The sequence below is a fragment of the Eublepharis macularius genome, chromosome 3, assembly GCF_028583425.1.
Source record: "Eublepharis macularius isolate TG4126 chromosome 3, MPM_Emac_v1.0, whole genome shotgun sequence".
Classification (NCBI taxonomy): Eukaryota; Metazoa; Chordata; class Lepidosauria; order Squamata; family Eublepharidae; genus Eublepharis; species Eublepharis macularius.
In genome coordinates this window covers 136,213,023-136,233,724 of record NC_072792.1, presented here as the reverse complement: position 1 = coordinate 136,233,724, position 20,702 = coordinate 136,213,023, and the positions used below count along the sequence as shown (strand labels likewise).

At 37.8% G+C, this 20,702-nt stretch overlaps 1 protein-coding gene across 1 annotated transcript; it reads left to right on the top strand.

Annotated features, from left to right (window-relative positions):
- Positions 1–487: 487 nt before the first annotated feature.
- On the top strand, positions 488–20,146 carry LOC129326645 (T-cell receptor-associated transmembrane adapter 1). The gene is made up of 6 exons (XM_054974930.1): positions 488–560; positions 6,270–6,383; positions 15,502–15,538; positions 16,443–16,516; positions 16,858–16,916; positions 19,317–20,146. Exons 2-6 carry the CDS (start codon positions 6,272–6,274, stop codon positions 19,527–19,529), a joined length of 495 nt encoding a protein of 164 aa, XP_054830905.1. The 5' UTR covers positions 488–560; positions 6,270–6,271; the 3' UTR covers positions 19,530–20,146.
- Positions 20,147–20,702: the final 556 nt, after the last annotated feature.

The following is a 20,702-nucleotide window of genomic DNA, read 5'->3' as shown; positions in this document are numbered from 1 at the left end:
TGTTCATGGATGGCAACGAACAACGAACATCATGTTCCTTTTTTTTCTGTTTGTGCCCATCCCTAGTAAATACTAACAGTGATATGTGAAGCCCATTGAGGTGTTCCATTGCTGCCTAAACAAGGACCTGCAGTTCTCAAAAATTTGCATTTTGTAGTTCATGATGGGAATTAGATTACAAAAATCCTTCTGAGTGTTAATTCCTAATATGTAGACAGTGTTAGGCCTCATCGTGCAATACATCTGTTCTGGAGTTCTTCATAATCATGCATCTTTGAATTGTCATTGAAAGGTTCCATACAAGAGTGCTTGGATTGGAGGTGGCTTTTCAGTGTCATTCTTCAAAGCATAACTCTTCTATCTCATCTCTTCTTCCTTACAGAGAAGAAGAAAGTCTCAGCTCTGATCCCATGGTGGTTATTGAAGCCTCGTCTACCTTGTTTCCTGTTTGTAACTGCAGACATTTAAAGTGCAGTTTAAGTCCCCAGATCAACTCAAAGTTGGGTCAAGAAGCACAAGCCCTGTGACTCTCTCAGCTCTGAACCCCATTTCCCTCGCAGGTAGGTTCCTTTCTTCTATCTAGTAATTCTGGGTGTGTATATTGAGGTTGTCTTCCTGAAGGCTTAACTTTATGTTAATAATATTCCAGATAATTAGTCATTTTTATCAGTCTCAACAACTTTAGATAATATCTACTGAAGGGGGAGGACTTCCCCTATGACCTCTTAGAAAAGAAATATTTGTATTTTATATTGCGGCCACATTTAAGGGATATTCAGTTTTATCCTATGCCTTTCCCCCTTTGAAGCATGCACGCTGAATATTTAAAACCCAATTAACAGTTCTAATTAATCGCTAGTTAAAAACCTCTTTTCAGAGATTTGAATCTGTCTTGAAAGGGCATAAAGATGACTGTTTAGTTTATATTGTTTCAAGATTATTCACTCACTTAATAGCTTTGGTTTTGGGTCAGTGGTGCTGGACTTTATTTATGTCCCTTATTAATTGAGGGGGGATTATAAATACAGGCAGAATTAAAGGCCTGCAGCTTCTTCCTAGATTGTCTTGGCATGGATTGATTAAGGTAAAAAACATATCTCCTAGTGTTAATTTTATAATTTAAAAAGCTCAACTTCCTAAGAGGTTCAGAACACCTTGCCCTCCTACCCCTTCTCTCAAGACAATTCCACACAAAGTTCTTTTAATCCTAACAGACAGGCCTTTTTCATGCAATTCTCTGTGATTACCAATTGGATCAGTGTCTGTTATTCACACTACTTTATATGACATGTCTAAGTACCTCATGATGATATCTTCACTAGTACGAGTCCTGGTATATTATTGGTCATGGTACCTCTTGAATGCTCTGGAACAGTTATCTTCTGTTTGTTTTAGTTAATTTTGCATCCGCTGCTTGTGTAAACCTCCTTTTAGCCCATTTTATCCATAAAGCAGGGAGCAGCACCATCTCCCTGCCTCTATTTACCTCTTCCTCCTTTAATCATCAGGTGAGCCTTTGGCAAAAGAACCATTACACAAACAGACCACTCAGATGGCATTCGTGTGTTTTCATTTAAATGATTTGGCAAAATGGGTCCTTACATAAATAGAGTTTCTCTCTTTTTTAAAAAAAAAAGCTGAACACAAAATGGTGGAAATAAGGAAGGATGATGTTCAAACAGCTTCTGAAAACAATCAGACTTTCAAGGCTTGGCCTTTCCCTGTGAAGGGATGTTTCCAACATGACATTTTCCTGCTCCTGTTTTACAAATGTAGACAGAGACATAACCAGAAATTGACTATAGACATATATTAAGTATGTAATTGTGTAAATTGGGTCAAATTTCTCAGTGTAATGTGAAAGAAGCCTTCCAAAAACCTCTCTTGTGCACAGATTTATAAGGCTTGAGTGCCTGTATGGAATCTAGAACCATTACTCCTGCCACACTAGTTGGGGTGATATCCACCTAACTACAGAGAATGCACCCCTAAGCAATGTCTTCCTTCTAAGCCGATTTACCTGCTTTGAACGGCACTGAGAGTTCTCAGTGGCATGGATTGTCCAAAACACAGACATATGCATTCACATAACAGTAACTATTCATGATTGGTTCTGGGTGGATGGCAATGCAGTTGGTATGAATTTAGTTATTGGTCTCAGTGGTTCTTAAGATTACACCCTAACAAAAATTCTAGAAGGACAGAGATCAGCTTAAGCGATATGTTATAAAGAAGAAGCACCATAAAGAAAATATAAAATATATACTTTAAAATATACGGAAACAAACAGAAAATGGTAAACCTTGGTAGCAACTATTAAGTGGAACCTTAATACTGCTCCAAAAACTCTCCCATTGATTTCATCAATATAAATTATGATTATTATTTAGCTCAACATACATAATGAAATCTCCCCTATCGTATTTTGTTATTGCTTATTGTTATGATCACAGAATGTTGAATTAGAGACTGTCAATAAATTACATAGAGCATGGGAAATACTGTATACTTGGATAAGGTTTTGACATGTATACCTTTTAAATAGTTTCTAAAATATTTTCAGATATCAATAATAATAATACCATTTAGATGTAGCTTTTAAAAAAGGGCTTCTTATACATGAGCTCAGTAATCTTTACAACAACCTTATAAGGCTGGTAGCATTATTTCAACAGTAACATCAGGGGAGGGCCAGCGAAGGGGAGATAGTAGTTTGCTTAAAGGAAGTAAATTCATGACTGAACTGAGATTTTAAAAGTGGGGCTTCTACCTCATAGATCAAGCTCTTCTCTATTGCTCTGCACTAATTCTGCCAGATGAAAACCATTATGTCCAGTGTTATAGCAAGCATACTGTTGATTACTATAACACCCTTCAAGCTGTACAGCTTAGTTGGCTTTGACTTTTTTAATAATGGACTATTTTGAATGCTCTTGTTTTATTGTTTTAGTTGTATTGCTGGCAGATTCTGATCAAGAGCTAATGTGCTATGTGGTAAAATATCTAACAATAGCTATCTCCCTTAAACGGCATTTGAAATGGTATTTGTATTAGTTAAAGAACTGAGGGGTTATTCACAAGATTGAACGTAGCGTTATTAGATTTAGACTAAACTAAATTTAATTCGAGGTTCTGAATAGGAGTAGTCTGTATTTATATTTTTCCCCATTCTAGTTTTATATATTTTAATACATTAGTTTTATAAATTTTACATATTTATATATTTTATGTAATTATATGTAATTATATATATTATCTATGGTCTTGTATCCCATCAAGATGATGATGATGATTATCCTGTAGTGTTTTGTATTCTGTTTTATCTGGTTATGTATCGCTGTATGTTGTTTTAAATTGTGGATATGTATGTCATAAGCCTATGAGCTTGAGACTTATGGTCAAATGAGCTAATAAAGAAAAGAAATAACAACAACAATAACAACATTCAATTTATATACCACTCTTCAGGACAACTTATGTTTTAGGAAAGGAAAGGTTTTAGGTGCCCGAAGCGTGTCTTTTGGAGAGGCAGCATATATGTTTTCTAAATATTTTATTTATTTAGATATTTAATAACATTTATACCATGATTTAATAAAACATCCACATATTGCAGAAAACTGCAGAAATAAGGTATACTTCAAACTTTCACACTGAATATCACATTGTTGAATGTCTCAATGCTCTCTGTATAGTTTGCAAAGCTTTTTAAAATTGGGCTGGATCCTGTGGCTCTTTTCTGCTGATGATGGAGCCTTCCCTGGATGCAACTTCTCCTGCTGGAGGAATGCTCCGTGTACCAGAGTAGTTTGTCTTGCCACCAACTTAACACCACCAACTAGCATTACTAGTCAACATTCATATAATGCAAACAGTAGCCCTGTAAATGTTACACTGAATACTGTTATAACGTGTCCGCCCACCCCCCAATGAGGGGCAGATTTTCCTCCTGAAACCGATGAGATTGTATTGTCGAAGGCTTTCACGGCCGGAGAACGATGGTTGTTGTGGGTTTTCTGGGCTGTATTGCCGTGGTCTTGGCATTGTAGTTCCTGACGTTTCGCCAGCAGCTGTGGCTGGCATCTTCAGAGGTGTAGCACCAAAAGACAGAGATCTCTCAGTGTCACAATGTGGAAAAGATGTTGGCGGGTCATTTATATCTACTCAGGAGGGGTGGGGTTGAGCTGAGTCATCCTGTAAGAGTTTCCCCGGGTGTGGAATGCTACTGGCGGGAGGCTTCACTGTATCCTGAGGAGGTTCTTTTGCATATGGATTGGTGCTTGATGTGCTAATCTTCTCTGCAGGGCTATTGTCGGGTATAGAGTGTTTTGTTAGCCTGGTGTTTTTCAGAACTGGAAACCATGCTCTGTTCATTCTTAAGGTTTCTTCTTTCCTGTTGAAGTTTTGCTTATGCTTGTGAATTTCAATGGCTTTTCTGTGCAGTCTGACAAAGTAGTTGGAAGTGTTGTCCAGTATTTTGGTGTCCTGGAATAAGATACTGTGCCCTGTTTGAGTTAGGCTATGTTCAGCCACTGCTGATTTTTCAGGTTGTCCAAGTCTGCAGTGTCTTTCATGTTCTTTTATTCTTGTCTGGATGCTACGCTTTGTGGTCCCGATGTAAACTTGTCCACAGCTGCAGGGTATACAGTATACTCCTGCAGAGGTGAGGGGGTCTCTACTGTCTTTTGCTGATCATAGCATCTGTTGTATTTTTCGGGTGGGTCTGAATACTGCTTGAAGGTTATGCTTTTTCATAAGCTTTCCCATCTGATCAGTAATTCCTTTGATATATGGCAAAAACACTTTTCCTGTAGGAGACTGTTTTTCCTTGGTTGTTTGATTCATCCTGGGTTTGATTGCTCTTCGGATTTCATTTCTGGAGTAGCCATTTGCCTGAAGTGCGTGGTTTAGATGATTAATTTCCTCATTGAGAAAGTGTGGCTCAGATATCCGTCTTGCACGATCCACTAATGTTTTCATTATGCCTCTTTTCTGTCGGGGGTGGTGATTGGAGTTTTTGTGTAAGTACCGATCAGTGTGAGTTGGTTTCCTGTAGACCTTGTGACCTAACTGAAAGTTTGCTTTGCGGATGACCAAGGAATCCAGGAATGGGAGTTTTCCCTCGATTTCTTTCTCCATTGTGAATTGTATGTTCAGGTGGATGTTGTTGAGATGGCAAACCACTTTTGTTAGTCTCTTGCCATGAAAACCCCACCAAGGTTTGCAATAAGTCAACTATGAGTTGAGGACAGGATTTTTTAAACAAATGAGTATAAACAACTCTTAAATGAAAAATAACTCTTCCTGTTAAAGTTGTAGGTATTTGATGCTAACAGGTTAGACAGTTACATTCACAGACACTTTGGCTTAGTGATCTGCAGGACAATTCTAAGCATTTGCAAAAGTCTCTATACATTAGGATGAAATCACTAATTTTATTTTCATTTTTTTAATACTGAAACTGAAAGTTTGGCAACCCCATCTAGCAATATTTATTTATTTATTTATTTGTTTGTTTATGTATAGTCCCGCCTTTCTCACTGAGACTCAAGGCGGATTACACAGTGTGAGATGAGTACAGTCAGTCAGTATAATTTCATAATTAAACAATATAATAGGGTAACTAAATACAAGTTTCCAAAGACATAACATTAGCAAGAATCCAATACAGAGTTGAAGAAATGCTGAAACAGAACATAAGCAATTCTAGGGCTGACACAGGAGCACATATTTCAAGCAACAGATAATACGTAAGGGAACATAGTGGTACGTAAAGCAACATAGTGGTGAAATCCAGGTGGTCCAGGTGGTCCCTGGACCCTAACTCATTAGCGGAGCAACTAAGACCCCCTCCCTACGATACAAAAGGCTTTTTGAATAACTCAATTTTTTCATCATTTGTAGAAAGCTAGGAGGGGGGGGGCTCTCCTGACCTTCTCAGGCAGGCTGTTCCACAGGGTAGGGGCCACCACAGAGAAAGCCCGTGTACAGGCTGCTGTTGATTTCAGCCATGTGCAGGGTGGCACCTGCAGGAGACCCTGTTCAGATGACTGGCTTCAGCTCGGTATATTTTATTTATTTATTTATATCTTGCTTTTTCCCAGATGTCAACAGAAAGTGACTTACATCATTCACTCCTCCATGTGAATCACAATAACCCTGTTAGGTGTGTGTGATGGGCCCAAATGGGTTTAAATGTACATGAAATTGAACTCATTGACATTAAAATGCTCGTTTGTTAAAAATATGCATGAACATTTGTGTTGCAGAAATGGGAAATTCAGAATGTACCTCTGTTTGGATAAGTTTTGCTTTCATAACGGCAGTTATGATTATTTCCTTGGTGAAAAATATTTCATACTACTTGCAAGAAAAGAAGCGAGGTAAGAAAGACTTTGAGTATATGGGCTTTGAGTATGATTGTTAGGAAATGTTATAATGGAAAATGAGCTTGCAGAGCACCCTATATATTATCCTTAACTGAATTTTTGCAAAATCATATTTTTCAAATGGAATAATAGCTTCAGTTATTTGATATCATACCTAAAATATACATCATCTCAAACATCAGTGGAACTCAAGGATAAAATCACAATTCTCCTGCATTTTCTTTCAGTGTTATTGAATAGAAATGAGCAAAGATAAATCTAGTTACATTTATTTGGATTATTTCTATCCTGCTATATTACACAGCACTCAAAGTAGTTTATAGAGGATAAAAAGTTACCAATCTTAATCCCATCTGTTTAAAATTTAAATGGTGTACATTGGCATATATATATCCAGTCTGTTAGTGATATAAGGCAAGGAACATCTAGTACACTCTGAATGCAATGTTCATTCCCAGGCATTAAGGGATCTTAGGGAGCAGGGGTGAGAGCCACGACCAGTAATAGTGAACAGTGATGTGTTAGATAAACCTATGGTATAAGTGGGAAGAAGTAGTAGAACTAAGCCTTGAAAATGTATTTAGTGCATGATCAGGATGAAGCTTTCGAAATCTTTAAGACTTTCTTTGGCATAGCATAGTGTCTGAGATATGGAGGTAGAAATCAGGAAGTCCCTGGTTTATACCATAAACACATGAGGCAATGTTAAGTGAGAAAATCTGACTCCCTTTTTGCAACATGGGGACTGCTTATGCTTGCTTTAATGATTACAGGAAGGATCCTACTGTCTATTTCCAACAGCACAACGGTACTTGATTCTACAAAGGGAGTGTCAGTTTTCACCAATTCCCCAGTCCCACTGTAAACTCTCACACTGCATCCTGCCCAATAGCTGAAAGGGGGTTCCCTGGCCCCCAGAGGAAGCATGGTGGGGGTCTCTAGACACTATAGCAGAGAGGGAACGCAGGAAATTTACATGATGCAGTAAGATTGTCAGTTGCAAATTGTTGGATCCAGCCTCAGATAATTTATGTAAAGTGCCAGGTCAAAAGTATACAGTATACAGACTTCCGGTTTGGGATTCATGGAGGTCTAACGCAGCTCCATTTGTGGAGCTGACCGGATTGCCATTTTAACCGGCCGGAGGGGTGAAAATAACCCGCGGCCGACTGCTCTCAGGCGGGGAGCAGGCAAAGAACGCTCAAGACCCTAGGGTGAGTTAGATCTCGGACGAGGGGGGGCTCTACACAAGGAGTCTCCCCCCCGATCCTTGAGGTCCCACCTTGCGACGGGTCGGCTATAATCTCTGCGGCAATTTTGGGGCCAATTCGGCTGGCATAAGACCTACATACCCAAGCTTCGATCGGGGAGGGAAGTCGAGAGGAGAATTTAAGATCGAAACAGCGATTACAACCCGAGAAAGCTGGAGAGAAGGTAAAGATCGCTATCTCTTGAAACGGGACAGATTGACAAAAACAGAGAGGAAAGAAAGTAGACTTTTAAACTGCAACAGACTAGCGAAAAGGAGGTGAAGACTCGGCAGGAGTTGTATTTTAAAAGAGACTAAGTTTAAAGAAGTTATTACAAAAATCGGACTATTGTTTTGAATACCTGTGGTTTTGGAGCTGTGGGAAAAAGACACCATCGCGAGACCTGCTGTGGGAAGACGGGAGACAGGAAGTGCGTAACAACAATAGAGTGGCTGGAGGGAAGCGGCCCTTGCCAAAGGACAGGAAGTGGGGAATCGCCATCTTTGAAAGTGGAAGGGTCGTGGCTTCAGCGGAAGAGGAAGTAGGCCATCTTGGATTATAATAACATAGAGAAACCATAGAGAAAAGACGCCCGACATTTTGGATATAAAAAATTAATTTTGGCAAAGATTGGGACATTTAAAAAAAAGGAAAACGTTTAATTATACGCCACGGAGCTGAGGAAGAGAGCAGATTCGTGGGAGCGAGCTAAAGCAAGCCCCACGATGTCGAAAAAAGAGTGGCAATCGGCAATAGAAAACTTGGACAAAAAACTTATAGACATGATGAAAGAACTTAAGGACACGAAATTGGAGCTTATTAAAGAGGTCAAGGAAGTTACACAGACAGTAAAGTCGGAGCTGTCAGAAGTGAAAAAAGGTGTGGAAACGATTAGCAGTGAATTACAAGGAACGCAGCAGAGAGTTAAAACAGTAGAAGACGCGATGGAGAATTTAATAGACACGCAACAAACAGAGATGAGGCTGGTGAAGGGGAGGATGTCAGTTGCAGAAACTAAACACATGGAGAAGCAGCTTCGTTTTCGCGGTCTGCCAGAAGTGGAAGGGAAGTCAGCGCAAGAACAGATGACTGAGGTGTTGGCTGATTACCTGGGGAAGGAGGAGGAGGAAATTGTGGCTATCCTAGATGTGGCGTATCGTGTGAACTCGAGAATTGCAACCCAGAGGAAACTACCAAGGGATGTGATTGTGCAGTTTACAACTAGAAATATGAAAGAGAGGATTGTGACCAAACAATTTCAAGATCCATTGGAGATTGATGGCAAGACGATTATTATAATGAAGGAACTGCCCAGATCAGTGTTATTGGACAGGAAAAAATATAGAGTGCTAATTCAGACTTTGAAGGACATGAATATCAGATACAGATGGGAGTTACCGGAAGGAGTGTCCTTTGAGTTTGGAGGGGCAAAAAAACGCATCAGATCTGAGCGGGAGATGGAGAGATTTATCAAGGACAATGAAAAAGACTTACCAACAAAACCATGAATATGGAGTGTAAAGTATTATCTTGGAATGTAAATGGACTAAACTCACCGAATAAGAGAAAAAATATTTTTCATTGGCTACTAAAACAAAAATGTGATATTGTTTGTTTGCAGGAGACCCACATTAGAAAACAGGATGTAAAATATTTAAAATCTGGAAAATTGGGCAAAGAATTTGTAGCGGCTTCCAACAAGAAAAAAAGAGGAGTGGTGTTGTATATAAAAGAGGAGCTGCAGCCAAAATTTGTTATGAGAGATGTGGAAGCTAGATTTGTAGCAGTGGAATGTAATTGGAACTTAAAGAGAGTGTTGGTAGTCGGACTTTATGCACCTAACGGTGCAAAGGAAAGCTTCTTTGAGGACTTAAGGAAGCACCTAGACGATCTTGTATATGACCAGATAATTCTTGCTGGAGATTTCAATGGAGTGACAGATTTGGAATTAGACAAAAAGACTACAAAAGCACAAAAGAAAAGAGGACTATTGCCAAAGCTTTTTTTTGAGTTGATTCAACAAGAGACTCTCGAAGACGTATGGAGGAGAGAATATCCTAAAACCAAACAGTTTACTTTTTATTCTGCAAGGCATCTTACATTATCAAGAATTGATATGATCTGGGCCTCAAAGGACTTAGCGCTATGGACTAAGGAGGTAGAAATAATGCCGATGGTAGGCTCAGATCACAACCCAATTATGTGGAAATTTGGAAAAAGGAGAAAAAGGAAAGCCTGGAGAATAAATGAGGACCTGTTACAGGAAAGTGAGAATATGGAAACACTGAGAAGAGAGACTAAGTTTTTTATACAATACAACGTGAATAAAGAAGTACCAACCAGTAAAGTTTGGGACGCGTACAAGGCGGTTGTAAGGGGCATACTAATGGACTTAAATGGTAGAGCAAGGAAAAAGAAAGAGGAGAAAAGACAAGAGATTGAGGAGAAAATAAAGGCCAAAGAAGTACAGTTAAAAAAGAGACCAGGGAAAAAGAAAATACATCAGGAAATCAAAATTCTTCAAGAACAGTTAACAGCAATGAGTAACAAAGAATTGGAGTGGAACCTTAAAAGACTGAATCAAAAAGCTTTTGAGGGTGCTAATAAACCTGGGAAATATTTGGCATGGCAATTAAAGAAGAAAAGGGAAAAGAAAATAATAAATAAAATTTGTGAAGAAAACAAAACGTATTTGGAGCAGACTACCATTAGCAGAGCCTTTTATAAATTTTACGCTAAGCTGTATAATAAAAAAGAAGTAAACAAAGAATCAATAGCATCATATTTGGAGAAAACCAAACTTCCAGAGATCTCGGAAGCTTGGAGAAATAAGCTGAACAGTGAAGTAACTGATGAGGAAATAAATATGGCAATACAATCCGCAAATCTAGGAAAGGCGCCAGGGCCAGATGGACTTACGGCTAAATTTTATAAGACAATGGCCAATGAACTGGCACCATTCCTAAAAGAGGTGATGAACGGAGTTTTTAGGGATCAAAGAATTCCAGACACTTGGAGCGAAGCGAATATATCATTGATCCCAAAAGAGGGCCAAGATCTGACTAGCGTGAAAAATTATAGGCCTATATCACTACTCAATAATGACTATAAAATTTTTGCGAAGATATTGGCGGAGAGATTGAAGGGGTGGCTCTCGGAAGTCATAGAGGAGGAACAAGCAGGCTTTTTGCCAGACAGACAAATAAGAGACAACTTAAGGACAGTGATCAATGCTATTGAATACTACGACAAGCGTTGTGACAAAGAGGTTGGTTTCTTCTTTGTAGACGCTGAAAAAGCGTTTGACAATTTAAACTGGGACTTTATGTTTGCCACTATGGAAAAGCTACAACTGGGAGAAAGATTCGTCAGAGCAATCAAGGAAATCTATAGAGACCAGACTGCAGCAATTGTAGTGAATGATGAATTGACCAAAAAATTGACGATTAGTAAAGGAACAAGACAAGGTTGCCCGTTATCTCCATTGTTGTTCATTTTAGTATTGGAGATTCTGATGATACAAATTCGACAAGATGAGGAAATACGAGGAATAAAAATAAAGGACTATTCATATAAGGTCAGAGCATTTGCAGACGACATAATGTTAATTGTAGAAGACCCACTGGAGAACATGCCAAAAGTGATAGACAAGATCAAGGAGTTTGGAGATTTGGCAGGTTTCTTCATTAACAAAAAGAAGTCAAAGATATTATGCAAAAACATGACTAAGCAGAAACAACAATTGTTAATGGAAACAACGGATTGTGAAGTAACTAGTAAGGTGAAATACTTGGGAGTTGAGCTGACTGCAAAAAATATAGATTTGTTCAAGAATAATTATGAAAAATTATGGACTCAGATAGAGAGAGACTTGATCAAATGGAATAGATTGAACCTGTCATGGTTGGGCAGGATTGCAGCAGTTAAGATGAATGTGTTACCAAGAGTAATGTTTTTGTTACAGACAATACCAATCATCAGAGACTCTAAACAATTTGAAAAATGGCAGAGGAAAATATCAGATTTTGTTTGGGCAGGCAAGAAGCCTCGAGTGAAAGTAAAAGTTTTACAAGATGCAAAGGAGAGAGGCGGAATGCAACTGCCCAATCTGAGACTTTACCATGATGCAATCTGCCTAGTTTGGCTAAAAGAGTGGATGACATTAAAGAATAAGAAACTATTAGCCCTAGAGGGATATAAAAAAATTTTTGGATGGCACGCATACCTATGGCATGACAAAGTAAAGGTCAACTCGATGTTCCTGCATCATTTTGTAAGGAGAAGTCTATTTACAATCTGGAAGAAGTATAGAACTTACCTACAAGAAGGAACCCCCTTGTGGGTGGTTCCATATGAGGTGATAGATCCGAGAGCTGTGGATAATGAACAACAATGTTTAACGTACAAAGAAATAACTAAGATTGAAGTATCTAAACTTAGAATAAAGACGCAAGAGGAACTATCACCTAACTATGATTGGTTTCAGTATAGACAGATTAGAGACTTATACAACTCAGACTTTGCAAAAGGGGGCATACGAACAGAGAACTCGGAACTAGAGCAGACCCTTCTTAAAGAAGACAAGAAAAGAATATCCAAGGTATACCAAGTATTGCTGAAATGGTATACTGAGGATGAGATAGTTAAAACACAGATGGTGAAATGGGCTATAAATTTCAATAAAGAAATAACAATGGAGGCATGGGAATACTTGTGGAAAACTACAATGAAGACAACGACATGTATCAATATTAAAGAGAACATTTTCAAAATGATCTATCGTTGGTACATGACACCAAAGAAGATTGCGCTAGGGAATTTGAATACTTCTAATAAATGCTGGAAATGTAAGAAACATGAGGGCTCCCTCTATCATATGTGGTGGTCGTGTGAGGTAGCTAGGCAGTTCTGGGGGGAAATAATAAGAGAAATGAGTGAAATTTTACAGTTTCAAATAAATAAGAACCCAGAACTCCTGCTGCTAAACTTGGGAATGGAGGGAATTCCAGCCCATCATAGGACGTTGATTTTTTATATGACTGCAGCAGCTAGACTTTTGTATGCGCAGAAATGGAAAGTACAAGAAGTACCAACTATTGAAGATTGGATCTACAAATTGCTGTATATGGCTGAAATGGACAAGATGACAAGAAAACTGAGAGATCTGGACTCAGGGCAGTTCAACACAGACTGGGAGAAGCTGAAACAATACCTGGAGAAGAAATGGGAGGTGGGAGGAAAACTGTGGCAGTTTGAGAACTACTGAAATATAATAAAAGTATAAAAGAGAGGGGTGACTTTACCGGGGGAGGAAGAGAAATGTGAATTTATAAGCAGTTAGATTAATTGATTGAGATATATATAGATATGTATAGGTCAACTGATAGAGAATAATTAATGATAAGGTTTAAACATGAGGATTGACTAACTAACAATATTTTCTTTCTTTGACAAGATTTATATGCACCAAACTGAATGTATAGAAGAGTTAAATTGATTGAGTATCTGAGGAGTTATATAGAATTACCATAAAAAGTTGAAATGAGTAATATATAGAGAATAAATCAAATTGTTTGATTTAAATGTGGGAAATTTTTATGGTTTATATATTTTTATAGGTTTATATAGAATTATTCAAAACTGGAAAATGGGATAAATTGTTTATCTAAAGACGTATAGTTTGGGTGTATAATAATTAAAGGAGTTAATGATGCACTGCTTAATATAATGGAGAATGTATATCTGTTTTAGACAGAGGAATTTAATAGAAGTAAGGGAAAAGGGACAGAGGGTGGGAAAGCTGTTGGAAGTCAACAAAAGGGGGGGAAAGGGAGGGGGTTAGAAACGAAAAATTAGGGGAAAATTGATTGTAATGTAAAAATAAAAATGTTCTAACCCAATAAAAAATTTTTCAAAAAAAAAAAAAAAAAGTATACAGTATACAGAATCAAGATAGAGTGCCAAATACCAACCAGAAATGAGACCATGTTCAGCAATGCATCTTGAATCTGTATACTTTTGACCTGGCTATAAGAGATTTATGGGCAAAAGAACGATTCCTATCTGGATGCATTGTCTCTATTGCATTTCATGCTTTTCTTTGGGAGAATTTCAATGAATTCACTCCATGCTGTTTTATATTACACCTCAGTATCTATTTTGTGCTAGGCCATGCATTTTTTATTTATTACATTGATGGAGAGCTATTTATGGAATATATATACCACTGAGGAAGGACCTGGACCGAAACACGTCTGTTTTTTGGTTCTGTACATATGGAGATTAAATGTACAAGTATACATTTGTATGAGTGATTTTATTATGTATATATACAATGTTTTAGTACTTATATGTTGAACCATATTGTAGATGTTTTATCTCTAATTTATGTATTTTTAATTGATGAAGTTATATACTGGTGTTTTAAATCTATTTTATTACATTTTAGTTGTGCTTGATTTTTTTTGTTCCAGTCTCTTTGGTTACCCCCTGTATGACAGTTCAACCAAGAAAGAGTGCATTGATTTTTTTAAAAAAGCTCTAATATCAGTGCTCTCATCAATCGAGATTAGATACCCCTCACTGAAATCACCCATTTGTTCACTTAATTGGATAAGGTGTGGCGGGGTGGGAGTGTGGGTTAAAGAGAGAAAAAGATTTATCTACCACCCTTTCGGTGTGTAGCTCTTTATAAAGTGGTGGTAATAACCTGCATTATTAATTGTAAATACAGATGCATGATGGGTAATCTCCAGATCAGTTGATTGTTTTGGAGGAAAATGTAACACATTTCTCTTTATCTATCCTGCACACACACATAACCTTTTAAAATATTTCAAATGTAATATTAAGCACTATGGTTTGGTTACACATAAGCAAACATCTGTATGATAGGTATTTAAAAATAGCATCCTGTTACAACTGCTACAGTTGATTGGTCAAGACTCCTGGATGTATGCCTTCAAAAGTATTGGAAAAGATACAGTATGAATCATAAAAATTAGAATCAGTGCAGGTTAACACTTGTTGATGCCCAAGGAAGCAATTCAGATGAAATTTTGCATTAATTAATATGAGTCATAATATATTGGGAGCCTTATTCTGTAGAAGCTCACTGGAATGGAAGGATGGCTATGGCATATCTAAAGGATCAGATCTGCTGATCTAAATGTTGCCTTGTAACTGCTGCTCCATGGTATAGCTGTATCTGGAAAGACCTGTCTTTTGATGCAACGCTGGACATAGTTAGATTTGCCAATCCTTGTGCCCACAGGCACTCTAGCAGCCAGAGAGAGAAATATTTTTTTTTAAAAAATCAATATCAAGCCTCGCTAGGAATCACCAGAAACTGTGGTAAAGCCATAGGGTTTGATGATTCCTAGAGAGGATTGACATCACTACCAGGGAAAACTTGGGTTTTCCCATAAGTGATGTCACACTGCTGCTGATGGCTGCCCTCCATGTCTTCCTGACTCCCTGTCTCCTGCTGGTTGCCGTAAGTATGCATGATGTTTACAAAGTACAACTGTACAGGTCCCTGAATTAAAGACAGAGTTCACAATCTAGAACCTCATCCAAGGAAGGCAGCAAAGATACAAAAGCAGCGTAAGAGCAGGATAAACAGGGGGGAAAGGCCCATTCCTACTTTTGTTTAGCTTTCTCCTGAAAGAAATATTTGAGGGAAACTTGCTCCTCTTCAGCTTCCAAGAGGGGATTGTCAGAATATTCTAGACAGAAATAGCATTAGAAGAGAGGCAATTCAGGACAGCATCTTTTAACAATGTAAAAAAAGTCAATAATAAATCACACAAAGCTCTAAAATACCTTTTTCAGTGTCTCTGACTTGTTCATCTTTTCCTCAGGTAAACCATGCAAAGATGTTCCAGAATACAATCCAAGGTAGGGCAAACGTTTTCACAGTTTATCATCTTACTTCAGGCTAATATAGTCAGTTACAACAGATAATCTTGCTTTATGCTTAGATATACAAACTCATATCAGTTGCTATTTATTGTTAGATAAATTCTTAGTTTTTCATTCAAAAACAGGAAAGTGGAAGAAAAATAAGCCACCTATTATTTAGAATACTAATGATGTTCTAAAAACAGGGTTAGCAATTTCCAGGACAGTACTTCAATTAAAGAAATCTTTGTGGATTAATTGTAATCAGCCTATATCGAGTTCTGCAGGCTTAAGGGGATTTAACTTTTCTTAGTGTGGGTCATGATTTCTGTCTATTCTCCCTCCCATTGCAATGCCACCCACACACAAACACTCTTCCCCCTGCTCTGTACTTGACCAGGAACAACTTAGTGGGCAAAGTACATACAGGCTGTTGTAGTTTAAGAAATCCACATAGTTTGCTATGAACAAAACAATGTTTATAAAAGCAGAGGAGTTTTTTTCCCCTCCTCAGATGATGTCCACAGTTATCACAGCAAGCAAGCACCACCATCTTGAAGAAATTTCTTTGGTGTACCATCAGAAGCAGAATTACACTCTTCCATTGGAGTCTATGGGCTTAAAAAGGTGCAATTCTGTTTAGGATTACACTGAAAATGTGGCACATCTGAATTTTTTTTAAAAAAATCTTTTAAAATCTTTTTTAAAAAATCTTTTCAAAAATTGCATTTTTATTCCATTAAAATATTTTTAGTGATTAATGACTAACAGTACAGTCCTAAATAGAGCTATACTATTCTGAGTCCATTGAAGTGAACAGGCTTAGAAGGGTGTAACTCATTTTAAGATTGCACTGCAAGCCCCCTATATGATTTACAGCTTTTAAAACTTCTTTTCATAGCCACAGAGAGTTTTATACTGAAGAAAGTCCTGTATACGACAACCTCAATCACCACCAACAAGATATTCTTCTAAGTAAGTTGTTCTTAAGACTTTCCATTTAGTATAATAAACGAATCCATTCCTTATTGGGGCAATGGAAATATTGTCGTCTTACATGTATCTTGCTTTCAAAATGGGGCAGAAGGTTGTAAGGGACCCAGCTGTCCTTATATGTATGCAAACAATTATTTTCTTTTAAAGTTTTAACTGCAACCTTACAGAGCATTGAGCATATTCAATTTATACTCCAGGGCCTTAATGTATATATTTGTTTTAGCACATATTAAGGACTGCCATACCAAATAACTTTATATCAACTGTTTAGTTCAGAACTTTTAAATCACATCACTCACTTTTAAAATTTCATTCTACAGATGAAAGTTACTATGAACAAATGAACGCCCATTCTCAGATATCCAGCAACGAAGTACAGGTATTACTATTGATACAGAATTGCTTTTCCCCCCCACTCAGAGACATTTTGAAACTATTGTTGCATGGGGATATTTAAATGCCAGAAACTTAAAGCATACTGCTTTGGAGTTAGATTAGTCAGCTAGAGAGAGAAAGGGAGAATCTGAAACTGAGAAATACAAGAGAGAGAGGGGAAGAAGAAATGAAAGTGAGGGTAACGGGAAGAATGTGCGCTGAGCTCAGCTAGGCGTAAATAGGTTTAATTTTAGTAGGAAGTGAGCAGGGTTAAAGGAAAAAACGTTTAAGGTGGAAGATAGAAGAGCTAGAGGAGGGTCAAGAGGTAAAGGGGAAATGGATACCTTTAAAGGTTAAACATCAGGACTTGGGATGGAGGAGCTTTAAGGAATGCCTTTCCATGGTCTTAGCCATTAAAAATTTGGTGGCAGAATTCTGGATAGAGATGAAAGGTCTGAGTTGTGATAACAGAAGGCCAGAGAGGAAAAGGTTGCAGTAGTCAACAGGAACAGATGAACATGAACTAGAATTTTTGCTAGGGTGGGATGTGGGAGAGCAAGACCTTATGTTTTCAACACTATACCAGAAGTCGTGGCTTAACAGTGGATTATATACGAGTTGCAAAGGACATGGACGCAAAGATAAAGACAAAGTTTAATGCCTGATCAGCAGTCAATGACATTGTCAGTGAATTGTGGAGAGTAAATGAGAAAATGTTGCTGCAGCTAAATGGATATAGCCTTGTAAAAAGCCTGGATGGAGTACCACATGAGGGTCTAACCTTCAAGTGAAAGCTGGGTAAAAGTGTAGTAAATGAGCAGAATACAAACTGAAAAGTTGTATGTATTCTCTGGTGCACATATGAAGCTTCAGCAAAACATCCCATTGACTTTTGACACATACAAATGCAATTCCTCCTCAGACAGAAGTCAGTGAGAAATCTTTTCAGCTTAAATTTCTATTTTTTTTAAAAAAAAATCATAGCAGTTTATTCCTTATAACTTGTTATGTGAGCTTGGCTTACAACAAAGGTCAACCACAAAACCAGAGGGGAAGTCTCCAATATATATCCAAAAACCTGAGGAACCCACTCCATGGAGACCCAAAAAATTCTATCAAGAATAAGCCAATATAACAAACAATATATTATTTCATAAAGTGCGAGCGCTATACATGCAAAGTGATTTGTATATATATTTCACTATTCTTAATCAACCAGTCAATCATTAGTGTAAAAGCCCCTGATAAATAATTGTTAGGTTCAACCAACACTCCAGTATAAGATAAGTATATCAAGTAAGTCCAACAATATGAGTAATTTCAAATAATATAGTCCTTTTTACCAGAAATATCACCAATGCATGTGAATGATTTATTATGAATGGATATGCAATTTGAATATGGCTTTTGAAGAAGCTTTGTGAAACAGGATGCTTTAGTTGCTAGCACAACCATTACCAACGTTCCCAGATCACTGCTTCCCGTCGGATGAAATCCTGTCCTTCACAATGGTTTATTGCCTACAAAGGAACAAGATATTATATCGATATAAAGGACTATATTATGTGAAATTACTCATATTGTTGGACTTACCTGATATACTTACCTTATATGGAGCTTTGGTTGAACCTAGTAATTATTTAGCAGGGGCTTTTACCCATATGATTGACCGGTTGATTAAGAATAGTCAAATATATGTACAAATCACTTTGCACTTACAGCACTCGCACTTTATGAAATAATATATTGTTTGGTATATTGGCTTATTCTAGATAGAATGTTTGAGTCTCCTTGGAGTGGGTTCCTCGGGTTTTTGGTTACAGCAAAGGTTACCTAGTAAACTTCCAGTTGAACAGAACCCAGATACCCCTGTTTTCATTATGCTCCCAGACACACAAACCTCCTACATGCAGGATACCCCTACACTAAACAAATCTAAGTGCCATTGAAATTAATGGCATCTGAGTAACCAAAATTTCACAGCATTTTTTAAGAATTGCAGTCAACACAGTTTGGGTGTACATGGGGAGTGGGGAGAGAGTTTCATCTTTCCATCCGGCATGGCTTGACCCATCAAAATTGATCTCTTCCTATTATTAGACTTGAAAGGGAAGAAATGTGACCTGTCTTTTTTATCTTTCCAATGCCAATTACGGTGTGGGATGGCATGTGTTGGTGAAGGGTCAAAGAATTAAGTCATCTCTGACTTCCCATGTATTCTTGTTCTGAATCTTGGTCATACATGAACTCGAGGTAGAGTGTCTGCTTTGCATGCAGATCTCAGGTTCAGTCCTTGGCATTTCCAAAAAAAGGATCAGGTATCAGGTGATCTTGAGACCCCCCTCAAGACTCTGGAGCTGCTGCCAGTCACAGTAGATAATAATACAAATAAAATTCTTTGCAGCCAACAGCTGAGCGTCAGATGTGCTATGCATCCCTTGATCACAGCGTCAAAAGAAAACACAAAAAACTTCAAAAAAAGAAATATCCTCCATTAGAAGCAGATGAAGACCAGCTTACCAGAAGCGGCTCCATGCCCTCAGACACATGCATTTATCTCAACAGTGAACAGCTGATAATGGAAAACAAAGTTTCTGAAGATTCTTCCTGCCAATGATGATCCCTTAAATTTATTTCATTTAATTCACACTACAAATGACAAATTTTAGTTGGGACATGGCTAAGCCACATTATAGTAGTTGCTGAAATAGATAATTTTATTGTGTGTAAATAAATAGCCAGGAACTGGGATTACAATTTAGGTAGTATGCATAGGAAGAAGGGTGCCTTTGGAATGTGTACTGAACAGTAACTAGGTAGGTATACATTAATGTGAGCTTAGTACAACATAGCACTTAATATTCTTGTCGTGAGGCGAAGCTAATTGCTGCATATTGTATGTGTATATGCCATCAAGTCACAACCAATTTACAGTGACTCCAGCAAGGGGCTTTCAAGGCAAGTGAGAAGCAGGGGTGGTTTGCCCTCCTATGCAGAGTCTTCTTTGTTGGTTGCTTATGCAAGTATCAACCCTGCTTAGCTTCCAAGATCTGATGAGATCAGGCTATGTTATGTCGCCTTTCCTCTCTGCAGTGTATTATATCTACCTGTAATTTTATGTTATCTGCAGAGTTTCATAGTCTGGGGTTGCTGTTTTATTGCATTGTTATGGAATATATTATGCTTTGTATTAATTTTTAACAAATGTCATTGTACTGCTTCGAGCTCTTAATTGCAGAGAAGATTATAAAAATAAAATAAATACAACAGCAAAGATTCTAGGACCATTCTGAGTAGAATGTCAGTTTTGAACTTAAAGGTACATTTAGCTTAAAGTACAACTGCAAGTGTTTAGATATTCCTTTGTTAATTCTGACTGTAGGTGAATGGCATTCCAACACAAACATCTTAACTCAGTTTCAAGTGGAACACTAGTATACATATTCTTGGTTGAGATGGGGGCAATCATTAGTATGGTAAAATGCACAAGCCCAGCAACAGCATGACTATTTTGCCAAATACTTTACAGATAAAATCACTTACATTTGTACAGACCTGGGACTCTACATTAGCTGGAACAGGGTCAGGTGGTGTCAGGTTGCCAACTTGTCCAGCTGCTTGGGACATTTTTCATTTTATTTACTTTGAGGATGTGGATAGGATCCTTGGATGTTTGAGGCCTGTTTGTCTGACCATTGTCCTACCTGTGGGGTAGGGGACTTGGCTGACTGGTTCGAAGAAGTAGTTAATGCCTCCTTGAGAGACAGTGTGGTTATCTTAGCCTTGAAAC

Excerpts from the sequence above, each read along its gene's own strand:
- LOC129326645 (XM_054974930.1), top strand. The coding sequence starts at position 6,272 with ATGGGAAATTCAGAATGTACCTCTGTTTGGATAAGTTTTGCTTTCATA. Across the intron at positions 15,539-16,442 it reads GTTCCAGAATACAATCCAAG|CCACAGAGAGTTTTATACTG; the intron begins GTAGGGCAAACG and ends TTCTTTTCATAG. Across the intron at positions 16,917-19,316 it reads TATCCAGCAACGAAGTACAG|CCAACAGCTGAGCGTCAGAT; the intron begins GTATTACTATTG and ends AATTCTTTGCAG.